The 19,342-nt window shown below is 42.7% G+C and overlaps 3 protein-coding genes and 2 long non-coding RNA genes across 5 annotated transcripts; 3 read left to right on the top strand and 2 right to left on the bottom strand.

Moving 5' to 3' along the window:
• Positions 1-349: 349 nt before the first annotated feature.
• LOC120457005 (U-scoloptoxin(05)-Er1a) lies at positions 350-1,397 on the top strand. The gene has a single exon (XM_039644158.2). The coding sequence runs from the start codon at positions 444-446 to the stop codon at positions 891-893; it is 450 nt and encodes a 149-aa protein (XP_039500092.1). The 5' UTR covers positions 350-443; the 3' UTR covers positions 894-1,397.
• A 4,138-nt stretch (positions 1,398-5,535) lies between these two features.
• On the bottom strand, positions 5,536-7,604 carry LOC120454949 (innexin inx7). The gene is made up of 3 exons (XM_039640718.2): positions 7,024-7,604; positions 6,102-6,811; positions 5,536-6,043 (listed from the first exon to the last, which is right to left on the bottom strand). The coding sequence occupies exons 1-3, from the start codon at positions 7,255-7,257 to the stop codon at positions 5,653-5,655; spliced, it is 1,335 nt and encodes a 444-aa protein (XP_039496652.1). The 5' UTR covers positions 7,258-7,604; the 3' UTR covers positions 5,536-5,652.
• Positions 7,605-9,691: 2,087 nt separating this feature from the next.
• LOC122756536 lies at positions 9,692-12,412 on the top strand. Its single transcript, XR_006356521.1, has 2 exons — positions 9,692-12,273; positions 12,342-12,412. It is a non-coding gene; the product is annotated as an uncharacterized LOC122756536 (long non-coding RNA).
• Positions 12,413-12,999: 587 nt separating this feature from the next.
• On the top strand, positions 13,000-18,524 carry LOC120454950 (innexin inx2). Its single transcript, XM_039640719.2, has 2 exons — positions 13,000-14,605; positions 17,240-18,524. The coding sequence occupies exon 1, from the start codon at positions 13,471-13,473 to the stop codon at positions 14,572-14,574; it is 1,104 nt and encodes a 367-aa protein (XP_039496653.1). The 5' UTR covers positions 13,000-13,470; the 3' UTR covers positions 14,575-14,605; positions 17,240-18,524.
• On the bottom strand, positions 14,782-19,133 carry LOC120454951. The gene is made up of 2 exons (XR_005616702.1): positions 19,017-19,133; positions 14,782-17,181 (listed from the first exon to the last, which is right to left on the bottom strand). It is a non-coding gene; the product is annotated as an uncharacterized LOC120454951 (long non-coding RNA).
• Between the last annotated feature and the right edge of the window lie 209 nt (positions 19,134-19,342).

The following is a 19,342-nucleotide window of genomic DNA, read 5'->3' as shown; positions in this document are numbered from 1 at the left end:
AAATAATAAACGATAATCTAACACACGGCATTTGAATAGGCTGACCTATATTGACCTCTAGAAATACCGAAATCTAGTTGAATTGTAATTTATGTTTTAGGTTTGATAGACTGATAGTGTTTCATAGTTAAGCTTGATTGCTTGGGTCTGCCCTACGTTTAAAAATAACCAAACATTGATTGGCTGACCTATGCTGACCTCTGCAACTGGCTAGATCTTGTTGAAGCTAAACTTGGCTTGAAAATAGCCGAAAATATTTCGCCGCTCAAGCCTCCTCTCTCGCTCTCCCTCGCTCTTTTTCTTGTTGGCCAGCGAAACGAACGGGAACGGAGTCGCTGCGGCGTTTCAGTTCCAGTATAAACTTGGCATTTGCTGACGACGCTGACTGTTTGATTTACCTAGAGTAGAGAATCTCAAAACTTGCAGCTGTGACGTAATCAATCATGTGGCCGCCCATCCACGCCCACTTTGGCTGGCATTTAAGCCTGGCTCTCGTTGTTCTCCTGATGAGCCTGCAAATGGTAACGGTATCGGGGATCGAGTGCTATGTGTGCGACACGAGCGATACGGAGCATCCGTTCCAGTGCGGAGAGTGGTTCGAGCGATACGACATACCGGACATCCAGCCCCAAAATTGCTCCAGTGTCCATGGCGCCCAGTTCTGTGTGAAGCACGTGGGCCGTTTTGAGGGTGGAATTGGGGCGAAGAGGTTCTGCAGCTCGAAGGACATGGGCAACTATTGTGACTATGTGCGAAACAAGGGCGATCGCATGGACTACCGCAGCTGCATTTACACTTGTGATACGGACGGTTGCAATGCGGCTGGACGGCTGGAACTGGAATGGGGCGTGGCAGCGGCACTCCTCACTCTCACTTGGCTCTTACGGCACTGACAGCATCGGCATCGGGCGGATAGAGAGAGAGCTGCATCACTACTTTAATTTTTTTTGTCGTTAATTATAAGTTGTAACAAAGTAACTGACACACAAAACAGACACTGTAGTATAGGTAAAAACACAAACAAAAAACCAAAACCAAAAATCAACAAAACCGAGAAAATCACCAATATTTTGTTTTTCTGTTTGCTGGCAGCGGATCGGCAACTGAGCGGGGAACGGTTGGCAGTGGAACAGCAGGTAAATCAATTACCTATGAAATTCGCTCTCTCGATTTCTCTCTTTGAGCCACGCTTGCGCAATTTGAGAGAGCGAACGTAAACGGTTTTTTATTTTATAGAAAGAATCCATGCATACCCTACAAAAAAGCTTGATTTAATCCAATTTGAATAACACTTAATAAAAAGGTTTCACTTTAAGGGAAAATGATAACACTCTTAATTTTATAATATATAGACTGTAATTTCTGGAAGTAGCAATAAAAAATAAAGCGCCATTAAAGTATTTGGAAGTTATTTAACAAAACACCATAAACGAAGTATATGCGTAAAAATTTTAATTGGTCACACGCCTAAAATGGTACTGCCCCCTGTGCTCCTCCACCAGGCCCACAAAGAACACCTTGACTAGTTCGATCGGTGACACAGTTTGGTTTAAGCAGAATTCCCAGGGCGATGTGGAGATCGCCTTTTTGAAAGCCGACGATGATCTGATGACCTCCGATCGAACGGCGAACGCAATCAATCGGAATTGGATTTGACATTCCTCCATTTGGCAATTGAACGAGATCATTTAAGCCAGCTCAATTTGCGGCTGATTGATTAAGCTCAAAGAGAGCGCAACCTGAGGCAGAAACAACATCCACTACTCCCGCTAAAAGACGGACGGACAGCTCAACGGACAAACGGACAGACAGGCGGACAGTTGCGTAATTGCTTAAATTGAAAGCGCCTTGAGGCGCTATCATTGGGCATGCGACACTAATTCAAGCTGGCCACCACGATCTCGGTGACAGCCACGCCCTTAAAAGAGGCCGAAAATAGCTATAATAAATGAGGTAAAATCTCCGTTAATGGTCACTTTACTCGCATTATTATCAGAAGCAAGAAGTGATCACTTTAAATAATTTTCTAATTTACAAAGTGAGAGTGTCTAGTGCCTGAATCCAACGCACTTAATCGCATCGTGTCGATTCTTTATCAGCATTTCAACTGTCACATTTGGCCTGTCCCTATCACTTGTTTGCCCCTCTCATTACGTCGCTGCCGTCTTTATTTAAAGATTGAAAAAAAGAACACAAAAATTGTAATTTTTTTCTATTTTTTCTTAAACATAGATAGGAACGAAGGTTGATTGAGAGGTGTTATGGTGTTAAAGGGGATAGAATAACGTGAGTGACATCAAAAGCGTATTCAAAGTGATGGCTGATTTAAGTCATCAACCTGCACCTTATGTTTTCTTTATTTTGGAAGTAAGTCTTAAAACAAACTGTTATCTTTCGAATACGATTGCGCAATGTAAAATGTGAAATGTGTTTTGTGTATTTCCTATTTCTATTTAGCCTTGATGTCGAGACTTTAATTGCTGTAAATTATTTTTAAAGTAATTTATTGGGATTTCTTCTGGGATTTGATTTGAAATTATATAGATTAAAATCTTGCATGGCTCTGCATACTAGATGTACAAGGTCATTGGCAAGACCAAAAAAACGAATCCGAAATGAGTGGTAAACGAGGCAGACGCACTTGGAAAATTCTCGCAAATTCCCAACAATTTCGAAACGTGTGCCACATGCTGCACCCAAAAGCGGAAGGGAAGGAGGAAGCAGGAATGGCAGAGGAACAGACAGAAAAGAAGGAACGAAGAAGAACGAGAGTATAATGTGGTTAATGTGGAACAACCCCCGAAACAAAAACAATCTGGTCAACCCTGAAATTTTAAACTGCTTTCTGGGAAATCCGCTCTCGCCAGGCTGCTGCGTCATTATCCTTTGGGGGTGGATCTCTCCCACCCAAAGAGAGAGAGAGCAAGAGAGTGAGAGAGAGCCTAGCGGGAGAGAGTGCAGTGTAAAGATAGAGTCTGAGAGAGCGAGGTCCTTTGTTCCTGCTTCCTGGTTCCTGTTCCTGATGCCCAACAAAGGAACTTTGACTCAGATTCCGCACTCAAAATCGCAACTCAACTCGAACTGACCTACGTTTGATGTTTTTTTGCGTCATTCGCGGAAGCCAAAGGATTCCAAAAGATGACGACACAAAGGACACAAAGGGCGGAAGTTTTCCTTTTTGCGGAAAGCGAATTTTCCAACGACGAAGGTCGTTCACTTGTGAACTTCATTTTCGGGGGTGGATTCCTTTAGCCAAACAGGACATCGTTTTGAGGTTTTGCGTGCTATTTAAAGGAGTTTGGCTTTTGTTTTAGATGCCATAAGGAATAAATAGCATTATGAAATTCGAATAGCTAATGAGACACGGCTTAACTTCTCTAAATTGCCAATAAATCGCCATAAATTGTGACTTGTCTGATTTAATTGGGGGATGCAGTAGCATCTCCCCAAGAATGGTACCCCTTTCCTGTGCGGCTTAAAGCTTACGGCGGTGTCTGCTAATCCACACAAATTAAATGCAATTGAAATAAATTTGCATGCCAAGAGATGGGCGAATAAATGTATGCAACAAGTGTCCCAATTGCATATAATTTATTGGCAACAAATTCCAGGCAAGCCAATGGGCAGCACAAAGCATCAACCCCACATACGACAGGTCAGCAATTCGCCGCAGGCAGCTGCAAAAGTTCAAACGTGTTAATTGTCGCATCAATTTGGCTAATTGAAGGTATTCGCCCGGCCGTCTAGACTGCAATTCAAATTGGGTAGAATTCGGTGTTGCAACTGCCATATCACTTACTAAATACCCGCTAAGTCTAGGTTAACATAGGTTAGAGAGTTACCTGAATGGAAATCGAGATTATTTATGGCCCCATACCAAATCTCAACGCATTTTGATGCACACCTTTTCCATTGTATCTCTGAAGTGATCTCCGAATCTCTGGAGCATGGACAACTCAATAGGGCAAGTATACTTGACAACCCCAAACGAGAAACGGGCATGACCAAAAGTCCACTTCGATCTCATAAATGTTAACGGTCATTCACCAAGGCGGGGGGGCTCAAAACAACAATGGCAACAGCAACAATCACTGGCAAATGAAAACAAAGCCCCAAAATGGGCAGATATATTCGTATTTGTCTTGGTGATCAAGTCGAATGCTTGAGTATACTGATTTCGAGGGTAAGAATGGTGCTTAAACATGCCAACGTTTCTATAGCAACCAAATACTCGATTGTTGCCCGTAAAATGCATGTGATACATATAATATATGTGTATATCAAACAGTATCAGACAAGCGAAAGACTTTCAAAAGTATAGAGCATTGACGGTGCGAGCTTAGCACATTATTTATTATTTTTTTTCTATATACGAGAGTTGGCTTTTTCTGCTTTGTTGCGGCTTTTACGAAACGAAAGAAATCACTTGATATGCAGGCGGCGATCGAATCGAATTGAAAAGAACACAGCCAACGATAATAAAACAGAACAATCCCAAATCGAGTTTGTCTCACAAAAAAAAACTAGAATAAAAGCGGAGATCTCACGCGCAAGAATAAAAAAAAAAAAAAAAGAAAACCTGATCGCCCCGTCTTCCTCTGCCTGCAAATACATATATCTACTCGAAGATATCGCTTCGAAAGTTGAACTTTTGTCAGGCAATCCAAGCCGGTTGGCATTGACCGCAAACTATCAAAGCGAAATCTTGTCAGCTAATCAATGGGGATTCTGATTCGGACACGGAGTCGGATTTGGTTGTGGATTCCTCCATACGACTGGCGACTGCCGCTTTTGGTGGCACACAGGTGTCATAACTAGCTTGCCATTACACCTCGCCGCGAAGTGGCGCAAGATTGTGGCTTCGATTTGGCAACACTTGCCAAAAGTAAGTGCAAAAACTTCTCGTACTAATTGATTGCTAAAGACAGTCGAAGCCGAAGCCGTCAACTGGCCAAAATCTGTCAAATGGAAAATGGGCCCAAATATGGACTTGCTTATGACGGAGCGGCATGTGTAAATGTCTTAATGCTAACTTGTAACTTTTGTAATTCTGTGAGTTTTGACTTTAGAAGTTATGTTGCTCCCATCTCAGGATCTTTAACTGCAGATCAGTGAAGCTTACGAAATAGCAAATATAGTAAACTTTAAGTAGCAATCACTCACCTCGTGGACATCTATAGAAACTTCCCAGTCAGAGAGCACCAAGTGTGACCCATCCAGAACGGTGGCAGCCAGATGGATGTACTGCGTCCGGCCTGGCAGCTCAGAAACAAACACTTTCGAAACCACAACGGATCACTCGAACTGGGTCACCCAACCGCAGTCGGCCACGCCCACGCCCGCGCCCCTCAAAAGGTGTCTGGTCGGGTTTGTGTTATTTTGTGCTTTTTTTTTTTTGCTTTTTACCCAGTTTTTTTTTTTTTTTACAAAATACCACACACAAAATAACTGTTTTTCTGTCGGCCATTTTGAGCGGCTTTGTGCTTTATGTGTGCCCCGAAAAAAACCTGTTGCTTTGCGCTGAAAGTCGTCGAGTCTCTTAATAATAAATATATTTAAAATGAAATAATCATATATAAACAAAAAAAAAACAGGTGTAAACAAGACAAAGCTCCAATAATTAATTGCCTAGCGTTAATTGAAATGCATAAATTATACAGGTAACTTGGCCATATCCGAAGTCGTTGGCCCTTGGGCTCCAGTGGGCGGCGCTGTGCCGCTGGCAGAGGGCGTGGCATTGTGTCGAAGGTGCAAGAGGGGCGAGTCCACCGTGTCCAGGCTACTGATGTCCGGATAACGGTTCTTGGGCGGCGTGGGCGGTGCCTCGCGATAGGCATTGATATCGTTATCGTGATCGGGATTGGGGAACTCGCTGGCCAGGTGATAGATGACCTTCTTGAACAGGAACTCCGAGAGGTTGGTGCGCAGGAAGAACAGGAACATCCAGTTGGAGAAGTTGCACTTGTCAATCACCGCCGATATTTCCTTCTCATCCAGTTGGCCGGGCTTTGCCCAGTAGAGAGACCAGCGGGTAAAGGTGACACTACAATAAGAGGGGTTAAATTGGGTTACCACACCTGTATATATGTATATCCACTTACTTTCTGTAGAAGCACAGGGTGAAAATTCGCCAGAGGAGTCCCAGAACTGTGACGACCAAGAGGAAGGCGTACCAGAACCACAGAATGGTGTAGATCTTCTCGTTCATGATGTTCAGCGCCATCACACAGAGGGCATCGTGCACCTGAATGGAGCCGGAGTCACCAAATTTGTGGAACTTGCACTTGGTAACCTTCGGAAAGACCAGATCCAGCACGCTCATCTCATTGGACCAACGATTCTTTAGGGCATGTGGTCCCAGTGTAAGGAATTGACCGCCCAAAAATCGATTGGTCCATGTAATCTGCACGAGAAGATTCACCAGATTGAGCACCTCCGCGAAGACCAAGTGGGCACCCCACGATTGATTCAACCGCATCCTGTCGATCATTGTGCGCCGAATGTCCTTGACACGCTCCTCCGCCTCCGCCATCGAGGGTATGTTCAGCTTGCCGATGCGCAGACTGTCGTTCTTCAGGTACCTGGTCAGACCCACCATTCGTAGGCCAAAGACCAGGGCCTTGATCCGGCCGCCCTCCCAGCTCTTCCACAGGGAGTGGGGAATGTAGAAGCAGAGCGCCTGGAAGAACAGGACGAAGGGCACCCACTGGTAGTAGGCATGCCGCTTGATCTTGTCCGTTTCGGGATCAAACGCCCCTATTCCCGGTGGCTCACTTTCCGGCTTGTGGGCTGTCTGGTTCTGGTCACGTACCTATGTGGGGTGCAGGGTATGTTAATGAACTATCTAATATGATCTATTATCTTCTACTAGCAAGCTTCTTAAAAGAAATCTATTGATCATGCCACAAATGGAAATGTTTTACCAACAATCAAATGGAGCATTGATAACAGTTGCCCGAACATAGCTATGATTATTGCCTGGTGACCCCAACTAGCTTTTCCTTGGTGACCCCGCCCACTTACCACTGTGAAGGTGGGCGTGAAGAAGCAGAAGGTGTTGATGACCGGAGACACGACGCCGTCGGACAGGCACTGGATGTGCTCCCCGATGTACTGGCGGGACGTGATGAGGAGCGTGGCCACCAGGAGTATCACGAAGGTCCATCGATAGTGCAGCTTGAACACTATATTATCGATGACCACACGCGTGAGATCGAACTTGAGGTACTGCCTCACCGAACTGAAGGTGTTCAGCATTGTAACGCCTTCCTTATCTTCGGTTTTGGTTTTGGTTTTGGTTTAGGTTCTGTCCCCCGATCCGATCCCACTACTACTTCGTCGGCTTTCTTACGAAGATTACGATATTATTATGGCTGGGTGGCGTTTACAAACGGGCTGGAAACTTCTGGAGTCGGATGGATTTGTGCGCTCCGCTTGCCGCGGCTAGCTCCTCGTAACTGCAAGGCTCGCGACTCTGCACCTGGTCTCCGGGTCTCAGAACCTTCGGTCTCCGGTTCTCCGTTCTCCGTTCTCGGTTTTCCGATCTTCATCACCATCGGAGAGGGCTTTCTGGCGCCTTATCAACCGCTCACTTTTGGCCAGGAGAGCCGTCCGGGCCCGATAAGATAACTTCGTCGGGCAGAAATGCACGGAAATGCCGAATCAGCAATTGAATTGAATTGAGTTTAGTTCACAGTTGTCCAAGAAAAGAGTAAGGGCAATATGAGAACCTACCAGAGTGCGCTACACTGCGCAAGATTTGGGCAAACTATTGCACTACAGGAAAAATAAACCAATTGCCAGCTTACCTATTAGCTGGCTACATATATAGATATATATGTTTAGGTTTTGATTGGCAGTTGGGTTTCAGTGTGAAAAGTTAGCAATTGAATTCTTTCAGTGCACAAGCTCTCTTGAAAGCCAAGAAAACTCCCAGTTTTTCGGTCATTTTTTACTTTTCGCCCTAACTTGAGAGCTTCGGCATGAATTCGGCTCGTGGCTTCAGAAGAACCCGAATGGGTCGAACCCCTAAGGTTCTCCAGGGTTCTCAAAAGAGCGAAAGAATTGTGGAAAATAAAAGCCATTTTCTCAGGGCTTACCTCATCGATAAGCTGGCCAAATCTCGCAGTGGTGCGTAGGTTTGTGGGTGGGTGAGTAACTTGCCAGCAATCGAAATGAAAGATCCCAGCGCCTAGAGACCCAGATACGCAGGCAAACAATCACAAGAAATATGAATCAGTGGGGGAAAATATATATGACTCAAGAGATTCAGGATATCAGCAAACAGTAGTTGCACTTCCAGATAGCCACATAGCAAATAGCCCTTGGTGATGCAAAATAGTGATAAAAACTTCGTTCTAAGAATAAACATAGACTTGCAGTGAAATTACTGAATGGGGAATTAAAAATTCCGCCGTAATCTGCAGCTCTCCGGGTCTTAAAGCGTGCCGCTATCAGCCCAATAGTGATCCAATACTGCCTATTCTGATGGATGGCACCGACTTGGGACAGCTTGGCAATGGGGGGCTTGCTTGGACGTGGGGCGGTATCTTATTGACCCAGATCAGTGCCAGACAGGGAGCTATACATATATATATGTACATATGTATATAGACTCGTCTTTGGATGGATTAGTGCGCGGCTGTTTGACTTTTGGCGATATCGGTGCAAGGTTCCACGCAAGGCAATCAGTTGGATATATTCAACCTGCAGCATTATCGTATTTCATTCTTTGGCCCCGACAATCTTATCTTTCACTCAATCCCCTGAAAAGACAACGAGAAGTTATTTATTTTTTAGTCACTGACTGACTGACTGACTGGCTTGTTTTCATTTACCTTTGGTTTTGTCGTACACGGAATGCCATCAAAGATCCGCACTATCAGCCCATAAGTATCTGTATCTGTTGCTTATCTAAATAGCTCGCCTGGGCATTTAATATTCGCTGCTTATTACTTAAGCGCCCAAGTGGCCGCTACAAAACTTTGCCGGATAAGATAGACAAAGGCCCCTTTGAATAGTACATATTGTATAGTACACAGTACATAGAAGTCGTGCGTAACCGGAGACCAGTTGACTATATTAGTAATTGCAACATTTTTAGCCGGTTGACTGCTCGAATTTACCTCTACTTGGGTTTCCCTGGAAATTGCTTTGATTACGGGCATTATATTTTGTATTTATTTGCAACTTTTTCTTTTGCTCAACTTTTAGTTGACGAAAGTTCATTGATTCATATTCGAATATCAGTAAGCATTGCTTTATTGGCATAGCCCAGATTTCGATACAAACTGATAGGCCATACACGTTCTGTTGTCTGTTGATTTTAAGCCATTTTGCATTGAAATTTAAATAAAGCAAACCGCAATGAAAACGAAATTCGAACCATTCAAGCAAGGCGCACCACACGTTTTAGCCTCGGCCACAGATTCAATTACCAGTCATAAGCAATACCAGTATACCGATATACCAGTATACATTGTATATCTCTTCATACTATATGTGCAATGCAGACATCGATATATTCATATATATATTCGCATTCGTTGCAACAAAATTCTGCTGAAAAGTGAAAGTGTTTTCGGTACAAATTTGCAAAGTTGCGCAATGCAAATGAAATCGTTGATGGATGGGCGCTCTGAAAATGTGATATTCCATACGCTGAATGATGCAATTTAAGGTATCTCTCGCTCTTACATTCCCCATATTTATTTACAAAGTATAATCACTTTAAATATATTGCCAAAACCAGTTAGTATCTAAGCCGAACCCGCTGATCTCTTAATCGTTAAATACCCGAGCTTAATGTCCGTTTAATGTTCAATTGGTGAAAAGTTGTTTTCCTCCAAAAATGAAAATATATATCTTTTTGGGTCAAGTCTCGCCAAATTCAAATCTTAATTACTGTCTGACAAGTGTTTTGAAATCTACAGAAGTTTCTGAGTTTCTTTAATTAACCCGATTGCAATGCGATATTTATGTAAATGCTGTCAGTTTGTTGACAGTGAAAAGTTGTTGTCCACGTTTAATTATAATTCCAAACACATCGGAACACATCGCACGTGATTTAGAAGACTTGTTCGTCGAACATTAGAGTTCACCCAGTTGCAATCTCTGACCTTTTGGCTATAACACCTAAGATGTACTAGGGATACAATTAGCCACAGGATACTTGACAAAGCCAGAATATTTAATCATGAGTAAGACGAATACATGTTCGAAAGATGTATCTGCTTTTCGCCAGATGGTTTTACGTGACGCAGACGATTTTCGTGGAATTTTCAGATATGTTGATGTTCGATTTCGCATGAAGCCTATGACTAAGACGAAACACTTAAGCGTGTGCCACGGCCTGAATGCACAGAGAACAATCGGTGATATTAATGTTTATATCACTCATATAGACTTCTTGAACTATACAAAAAGCATAAATGGCATGAGATCCAATATTGTTTTTAGTGTGGCAGAAATATGAAAGTTGCGAGAAAGGAACACAATCTTTTAACAATCAGCGATCAACAAACATTTTCCAAATGTTTATGCTCCAAGGAGTCTTATCGTGACCGCAGATTTTATTTCGATAAAAACTGGCTTGTGAAATTTGAGATATATGTATGTACATATGTACATATGTATGTCCGGGGGGAATGGCAATCGATCCGAACTGATCCTATCTGATTTATTGGACTCGGCGTGGTTCTCTGCGGTTTTCTGCTGCTATTTATAACCCAGACAGTAGTCGTCTCATTTAGGGATATATACGGTATACATATGTACACTCTTTTAGATCGCTATACGGACATGCGGACATTCGGACATGTGGGCTTAATGGTTTTTTAACTGATTTTTATTGCCGTTCACCCGCTTCTCAGGTTGCTTCCCCGTCAGTAGCAAATCATTACTGATTGAGACATGCCAGTGGTGCAATTTTTACGAGTTTTTTGCGAATATAATTTATATCCCTCCTGGGGCTGTATTTTCAGTAGCCCACCCACATAATCGATCAACTTGGGAGGTGTATTTCACTTAAGTTGTCGTTCCTAAAAGTTATATTTCTTTCTAGTTTATAACTTTATACATCATACTCCTCCAAATACAGTAGTCCTATGTGTTATGGGAGGAGCCCCCATTTAGCCTCGAAATGCGAAGTCTGGCAAGTGGGACGTCTGAAGGTCCCCAATGTCCGACCATATCATCCAGATCTACGATCTGGTGTTATAACACCCACGGCAGGCAGTTCGGTTCCCATGACAAATGCTCTAGCTCTTATCGGGCTACTGGAACTAGCCGTGTATTGCCACATCTAGACCGCTTTAATTATTTTGTACAATCGAGTACACGCACTTGAGAGCAGTACAAGGTGCTATGTTACATACCCTCGCTGTTATGTATTGCCTTATATACATACCTATGTATGTATGTTCATATGTATATAGCCCAGATAAGCCAGCGTGTGTCCGGATTGAAACGTTTAATTTACAATTGAGATAGTTTCGAGGGACTTGAGAGCTACATACATATGTATGTATGTATAGCTATAGCTCCGAATTGACGGAAGGAGAACAGGTAGAAGAAGAATGTCCAACCTGAAGAATGGGCCCAAAAAAATAAAAGAACGAAGAAAGACGGAGAGGGAGAGCGCTTTCAAGAAGAAGAGTGGTGTAACAGGTAGTCGCGTTTTCGTTTTGTTTCCATTTCCTTGGCTCTCTGTTCTCTCCACAAAAAAGGGCATGAAAAATCCCGCTAAATATTCCTCGGCTATACCTGAGACACGGGTAAATTCTTGTACATATGTACGCCGGTAATTGTTGGAAATCGGCAGGTATACGAGGAGTTCTGCAGGTATACAAATGCAGTGAAAGCAGAGACTTCCAGTGTGTTTTCCCACATCTCCATCTCCATTTGTGTTCTCTCTTTCACTCATTCACCGCTCTATGCCTTTGGCTTTGCTTGTTCTTTTGTCGGTGGTGCAGCAGCTCCCATCTCGAAAATGAAATCCACTCCAGCATCGCGATGTACACAAGCAACAACACAACGGGTTCCAAGAACTTGTCGCCTACACACACACACAAACACCAACGCAGATGCAGCTCCATAATGGCAGAGTCAGAGTTGAAAGTTGGCGGAGAGTGCGCGGTAGGAGGGGGTTGGTGCCCCAACGGGGGGTTAAATGCATCGGCAGACTCGTGAGCGTCAGCGTTGCCAGATGACATTAAAATTTAAACATAAATCTCGGTTATGCTGCTGAAAAAACCACAGGCTTAACCCCAGAAGGTATGCCACACATTACAGATGGTTCAAAAATCCGAAAATATTTAAAATTGTCCTTAATAAACTTAAAGTAAATTAGCTTACGGGACGCTAAAAAAAATGGTACGTAAAATAAATTAAGTTAATAGCTTTTGTAATGTAATATTTTTTGAGTTTTAATTTTATTTAAAAATAATTTTGTCACGGGGTGGAAGGTGCTAAGATATTCTGCTGATATGAAACTTTTAAGTAGACATTTCTGTCTTATCTTTAAAAGTCGCGCAGGGCCGAAATAAAACTAATCTAGGGTTAACAGCGGATAAGGCTGCCAGATGTTCGATGAAACCGCACTTTGCTCAGCCCAGGCGCAAAGTGCAACGGGATACTATGCATGTTTTAAGCATATTTAAAATTAAGGTAAATTATTAAGGCAATTCTTTGTGTTTCAATTCAGTTTCGAGCAGCATCACTGAGTCACTCTCGCCCCCTCTCCCTCACTCCGGGTTTTGGGAAATGTTACCCTTTTGGTCCATGCCAGTCCAGTCCAGATTCAGCCATTCCAAGTCCAAGTCGCGAGAGAGCACGGGAGAGGATTGAAAAACGAAACAAAAATAAAAGTAAAGCAAGCAAGCACTCCATTGTTTAACAAGATCCACCCCAAAAAGAGAACGCTCTCTCGCTCTCTGAATCTCACCGCTCCGGCGACGGCGTTTAGCACAGCCAAGCGACTTGGCCCAGCGGAAAGCCGAACAGTTTGAATTTTCTATCCGAAGAGTGCGCTTAGTGCCGCTGCTGCGACGGCGTTTAGACTTCCACCTGGGTAACCGTCGCCCCCGCCGCCCCCCTCGAAACTCAAGTTGTTTTGTTTTTGTTGTCGCGTTGGTGTTGAGAGCGCGAAACGAACTCGAAACGAACTCGAACCGAACAGAAACGAAGCTCTCTGGGGGATCCAAGCCGAAGATCCAGTGCCAAACCAAATCCCACGTAACGCTGCTCTCCCCGATAGTTACTACTATCTTTTTTTTTCGTGTGCATTCTTGAAACAGAAACTGAAGAGTAATGGTGGCCAACGTGTGAGGAACCCGAAAGCCCCATAGCAAAAGTCACCAGGCAACCGATACGAACCGCCACAGTCAGCGTTAGTGTCAAGGAGTAGAAGTATCCTCCGGATCAAAGAATCCTCGCAAATCGCAAATAATTATAGAGTAGCAAACCGACAAGATGTTTGATGTCTTTGGGTCCGTCAAGGGCCTGCTGAAGATCGACCAGGTGTGCATCGACAACAATGTCTTTCGCATGCACTACAAGGCCACGGTGATCATACTGATCGCCTTCTCACTGCTGGTGACCTCGCGCCAATACATCGGTGACCCCATCGATTGCATTGTGGACGAGATCCCATTGGGCGTGATGGACACCTACTGCTGGATCTACTCGACGTTTACCGTGCCGGAGAGGATGACGGGCATCACCGGACGCGATGTGGTGCAGCCCGGCGTGGGCTCCCATGTGGAGGGCGAGGACGATGTGAAGTACCACAAGTACTACCAGTGGGTGTGCTTCGTCCTCTTCTTCCAGGCCATCCTGTTCTACGTGCCGCGCTATCTATGGAAGTCCTGGGAGGGCGGACGCCTCAAGATGCTGGTCATGGACCTCAACAGCCCCATTGTGAACGATGAGTGCAAGAACGATCGCAAGAAAATCCTCGTCGACTACTTCATTGGCAACCTGAACCGCCACAATTTCTACGCCTTCCGCTTCTTCGTGTGCGAAGCCCTGAACTTTGTGAATGTGATTGGACAGATCTACTTCGTGGACTTCTTCCTCGACGGCGAGTTCAGCACCTACGGCAGCGATGTGCTGAAGTTCACCGAGCTGGAGCCCGATGAGCGTGTGGATCCCATGGCGCGGGTCTTTCCGAAGGTCACCAAATGCACGTTCCACAAATACGGTCCATCCGGCAGTGTGCAGACCCACGATGGTCTGTGCGTGCTGCCCCTGAATATTGTCAACGAGAAGATCTACGTGTTCCTGTGGTTCTGGTTCATCATCCTGAGCATCATGTCGGGAATATCGCTGATCTACAGAATCGCCGTGGTTGCGGGTCCCAAGCTGCGCCATCTCCTGCTCCGAGCCCGTTCCCGTCTGGCCGAAAGCGAGGAGGTCGAACTGGTGGCCAACAAGTGCAACATTGGTGATTGGTTCCTGCTCTACCAGCTGGGCAAGAACATCGATCCGCTCATCTACAAGGAAGTGATCTCGGACTTGTCCCGCGAAATGGGCGGCGATGAGCATAGCGCCCACAAGCGGCCCTTCGACGCCTAATCAGTGGGCGTGGCCGTGTGCCAGAGTGCCAGTAAGTCTCGTATATCACCATCCCACACTATCCCAAACACTTCCCCATTATCATTCAGACACTAGTTTTAGTTAGCTTCTAGCCCAAGCCACACACACTTCCACTCGATGTAAACCTCGATTAGATCTTAAGAATATACATACGATATACCATTTTTGTTTTGGTAGTTAACTTACTTTTTTTTTCGACGCTACTTTATTAGAGAAGACCCAACTAATGACAATAAAAATGATGTTTTTTTCCAACACAACAAAGAAACACTTTTCACAGAGTGAGAGAGAAGAGAGTTCTTCTGGTCTTACGCTCATTTGAAGCGTAAGCGGCTTCGGTGCAAGCAGGATAGCTGCGCATGCGCAACAGCCACCCATAGTTCGATCCCCCTCACACACACACGCACGTATACAGTCAACTGGAAAGGGAAGAGAACGGAAGAGGTGGAGAGGTAGGGGGCAAACCAGTTTGACCACCAGTTAGTTGAAGATTGTTGCCAGCAGGGCAAAAGATTCTTTCTGTCTTCTTATGGCTTGGCATTTCTCTACTCGATGCCCTCTGAAATTCCAGAATATAGGGTAGTTTCACCTTTATAGCCACTTTGCATAGACTTTCCAGTTTTTATTAAGAGACTGATTTTTTTCTCATTTTGAGTACACTGATTTCGGCCCTTTGCAGCACTGGTTTCGTCACGCTTTAGAGCTAATCATTTGACAAATCAATTCAATGTTATAGTAAGCCATATTACCAGGAAGTCGCAGAAATTATCACATCAGATTCCTGATACAACGTGCTCTATACAAATATTTGTTTTCTTCTAAAATATTTGTATCGCATGCGTATAGGGTATCGCATAGTTTAAGCTCAATCACTACTGATGGTCGAACAGTCGAGCTAACAAGCCCATTATTTATAAGTCGTTTCCATGGCTTCAGATTTTCTTAGATTGCCAGGGTCTCAAGATTTTGACTCTCTGGCGACCCAAGTTGCCATCTCCACACTGAAACAAAATAATACTGATATCAAATAATAATAATATCTTGGGATTTGTTCACTTTAGTTATGGTACTGATCTGGCTGATTCCTTTCCACTCATTCATATATGTAGATACTTGGTATTGGTTTTTCATCCAATAGTTTTTCGCGGTGTGGACATTTTTTTTTGGGTACAGAGACCTCGTCGGGTGGCGGCGATAAGGGAAGAGCTCTCGACATTCGGGTCTCCGCTCGTCGGACTCGACTCGTAATCAGCGCGGAGTTGAGTTTTACTTGGGGCTGCGTTGCCCAATGTGCAGACATTTCCATTTCTTGTGGGGAACTCGACTTTACTTGGGACATGCAATGCCAATTAGAAGTTGGGCAACCTCTTCGTATGTATGTACATACGTGACGGTAAGAGTTTCGGGCATGGGCACTTATCTAATCGAAGGCGGGAAACTCGGGGAACAGAAAGAACCATTTGATAAGGTGCGGTGCGAGATACAGATACGATACAGAAACAGATACAGTTACAGATACAGATATAGATGCTGTTGCCGCTGATTGGTGACAAAGTGTTGCAATTAGCACACGTTTTCATTTCCATTTTTCTACCCCACCTCAAGATCAGAGATCACAAGATCCAGGCCCCTGTAGATCCGTAGTTTCAATTAATGGCTGGCACACAATTTAAGCGGCCTCCACAGCTTTTGATGATGATCATAATCAACAAATAAGCACTGAAAATGCTCCTGCTGCTCGCAGTTCACAGTTCGCTGTACGCTGTACGCTTGTCTCTATTCTCTGTTCTATATCCATGTGTATTTTGAGATTGTATGTGGCTTGTGGTTGTCTGACCGCCAATTTGAGGTATCAATGAATTAATGAATGGACCGCTCTGTCACACCCAAAACCACCCACCACCCACCACCCATCAACCCAACCCACCAACCCAGCAGCCCACTTGGCCGCCAAGTTGAATGAAACGCGAAACAGACACGCGAAAACTTTTGCTCTCTATTGAATGTGCCTCTTCTGTATGATGGTTTTGTATTTTGTTTGTTTTGTTATTTTTTTTTTTTTCGTATACACGCACTTAATTTGTTAAGTCGGCAACTCATTTCCCAGGCTTTTAATTGCATTAATTGCTTTCAATTAGCGCAGAGCGAGCGAGAGTGTCAAACTCGAATCGGGCCAAAAGTAAAACTCACCATGGGAGAGTGCACTCATTTCCGAAATTTAAATTGAAATGGAAATGAAAATGCATCGTTTGAAGTTAGACAATGGCGATGAAGGGATGATTTATTGTTTCCTCAGCGATTGGAAATTCTCAGGTGATTAGTCTTGAAGTTCTGACAGGTGCTGGCATGGGTTTTTGTGGTCAAAAACTAGTGTAGCGACAGGAAATTAATTCAGCACAGATACTTGGAATTTGTTAGGTTAAACGTGTTAAATTCAAAGTTATTTAATGATTATTATTGCACAAAATACCAATTTCTGATTCATAAGCTGTAATAAGTTATTTAAAGACATCAATTTCGCCGAAGTCTTATCGCGACTAAAACTCACCTTAATCTTAAGCAATATAAAGACTACATCAGTCATTCCTGTATAATTAAACACAAAAGTATAATTAGATAAAATGATTTCATCATTTCTTTGCAGTTTCACGCAGCCGAATTGGGTTAAGACGATGATAAGACGATGTCGGAAAATGGGGAAATCACTAATCGGAAAGCGAAGAGCGGAAAACAGAGGGAGAAGGGAGGATAAAGGAAGCCGACAATGTAGATGAGGCCTTTCGAGCTAATGACGAGCTAATGAACACATATCAACGAATTCCATGGTAAAAGACAAGATCGCAAGCAATAGCCGATTTGTGTTTACTGTTTTGCATCAGCAACAACAACAAAAACAACAATACACGTACAATTACAATAAAGCAACAAACAACAATAATATAACAAATAACAGATACTAGCCGCTGCCAGAAACGTAAGCTAAACGAGTGGATTGGTTCCGGATTCCAAGACAATCAAATTTCCCATTTGCCAAAACCAAGAATTTAACGACTGGACCGAAAATCCCACAGCCAATCCATTCGGAAAAGCATTCTGGAAACCTTTGAAAGACAGGAGAAAAGACATTTTCGAACTACATACACATATATACATTTTTTGTGAAGCAGCAAACAAATTGAGATATGATAGATCTATATACATCCATATATATTTTTAATAAGCAATTACATATATATTTATACATAAATATACAGACGGACAGAAACAAAAAATATATATATTTATGAATGCCACATGCGAGTTACATTTATGCTAAGAGTTGTGATCATTGATTAAGACATCTAAAAAAAAAAAAATGCGAAAATACAAAAAAAAGAAGACAAAATAAAACAATAATTTACACTTAGTAAAGAAAAAACGCCAGCATAATAATACACATTTTATTTCAATTTTTACTCTTCTAATTTAGCAATTTTCGCCAGCAAATAATAATTATAATTATGTAATTCCCCTTTTTTTTTGCATATCTTTGGTAGCATTTATTTAGTTTAGCGCAATTTTTTTTTACACGCACCCGAACTCATCAATAAAGAGCAATTAAATTTATATATATATATATGCATAATATATATATATATAAATATATATATTTCTAGACGTATATATTTTTGTAAATGAAACTGCAAGAAGTATACATTTAGCTTTTAAGCGTAAAAATTGAAAAGACAAACAAAAATGAAAGACTCAAAAGCAATATTTAAAAAAAGCAATCGAAAATCAAATAAAAAAGTGTTTGTAAACTGTGTGTGTTTATCCTCGAAGCGATAAACGAGCCAAGCCTAAAATAAGTTTCAATTTCAATTCCATATACTTATAAATACTTACATTAAACGAGAATAAAAACACCCAAAACATGATGATCTTTAATATGATTTATTGTTTGTACTCGACCCGAACAACAACTTCATTTCATGCGAAAATAAACAAGAAAATAAAACAAGGAAAATCGAAGCAAACATGGAAAATCTATCTTATCGGGGGAGTTTCACGGGGGATCGTACTCTGTATATATATACATATATGTGTGTTTGTATGTTTGTCCAGAACAATTACAAGGAAAATTCTGTGGACACTTGAAAGGTTCTGGGTGTGTTTACGTTTACCCGCCTTGTGAATTTGTCTTTTTACGACGAGTTTTTCCAAATCGTGTTTACGCAACGCAAACTTTGAGTTGAGTTGAGTTCTATTGCTCTTTGACCCCAAACCGCTTTTCCGAATGCTTTTTCCCGAGAAATGCAGCTTAACACAGGATTTTCCCTTTCGGATAAAATCAACTTTGCAGCGGAGTGCAGTTTTTGAAGACAAGTGATTGCATAATATTTACTCACTCTTATTATATTATATTATATCATATCACTCACTCGAAAATTTAAATTATTTTAGGAGAGATAAATAACTGGCTGTGATAACGATATCAGACAGGGCTCTATAACTTTTTTTTCTGCAAACTAATAAATAAAGCTGACTCAAAGTTTTTCTAGACTGTCGCACAACAGGTGTCTCACCATCCTGTTTATATGGAATTCCAGCTATCGCACTTACGCACGTGCCAAATCGACTTTACACAGGGCATTTGTCTAGAATCACCACAAATTCATTGGCTTTCTACACTTTTGAACTCACGTACTTTTCCGCTTGTGCAAAGGTCCTAATGCAATAAAAGAACTCAATTGCAGTTCCTGATGAG

This window comes from Drosophila santomea, chromosome X (assembly GCF_016746245.2).
Source record: "Drosophila santomea strain STO CAGO 1482 chromosome X, Prin_Dsan_1.1, whole genome shotgun sequence".
NCBI classification, from domain to species: domain Eukaryota; kingdom Metazoa; phylum Arthropoda; class Insecta; order Diptera; family Drosophilidae; genus Drosophila; species Drosophila santomea.
Note: the sequence above shows the minus strand (reverse complement) of the source record. Positions and strands in the feature narration are given on the sequence as shown.

What these genes read in the sequence shown, in the direction of transcription:
- LOC120457005 (XM_039644158.2), top strand. Translation starts at nt 444, where the DNA reads ATGTGGCCGCCCATCCACGCCCACTTTGGCTGGCATTTAAGCCTGGCT.
- LOC120454949 (XM_039640718.2), bottom strand. Translation starts at nt 7,257, where the DNA reads ATGCTGAACACCTTCAGTTCGGTGAGGCAGTACCTCAAGTTCGATCTC. An exon ending in TCACGCCCACCTTCACAGTG is followed by an intron (nt 6,812 to 7,023) that starts GTAAGTGGGCGG and finishes CACCCCACATAG; the next exon opens with GTACGTGACCAGAACCAGAC. An exon ending in ACCCTGTGCTTCTACAGAAA is followed by an intron (nt 6,044 to 6,101) that starts GTAAGTGGATAT and finishes CTCTTATTGTAG; the next exon opens with TGTCACCTTTACCCGCTGGT.
- LOC120454950 (XM_039640719.2), top strand. Translation starts at nt 13,471, where the DNA reads ATGTTTGATGTCTTTGGGTCCGTCAAGGGCCTGCTGAAGATCGACCAG.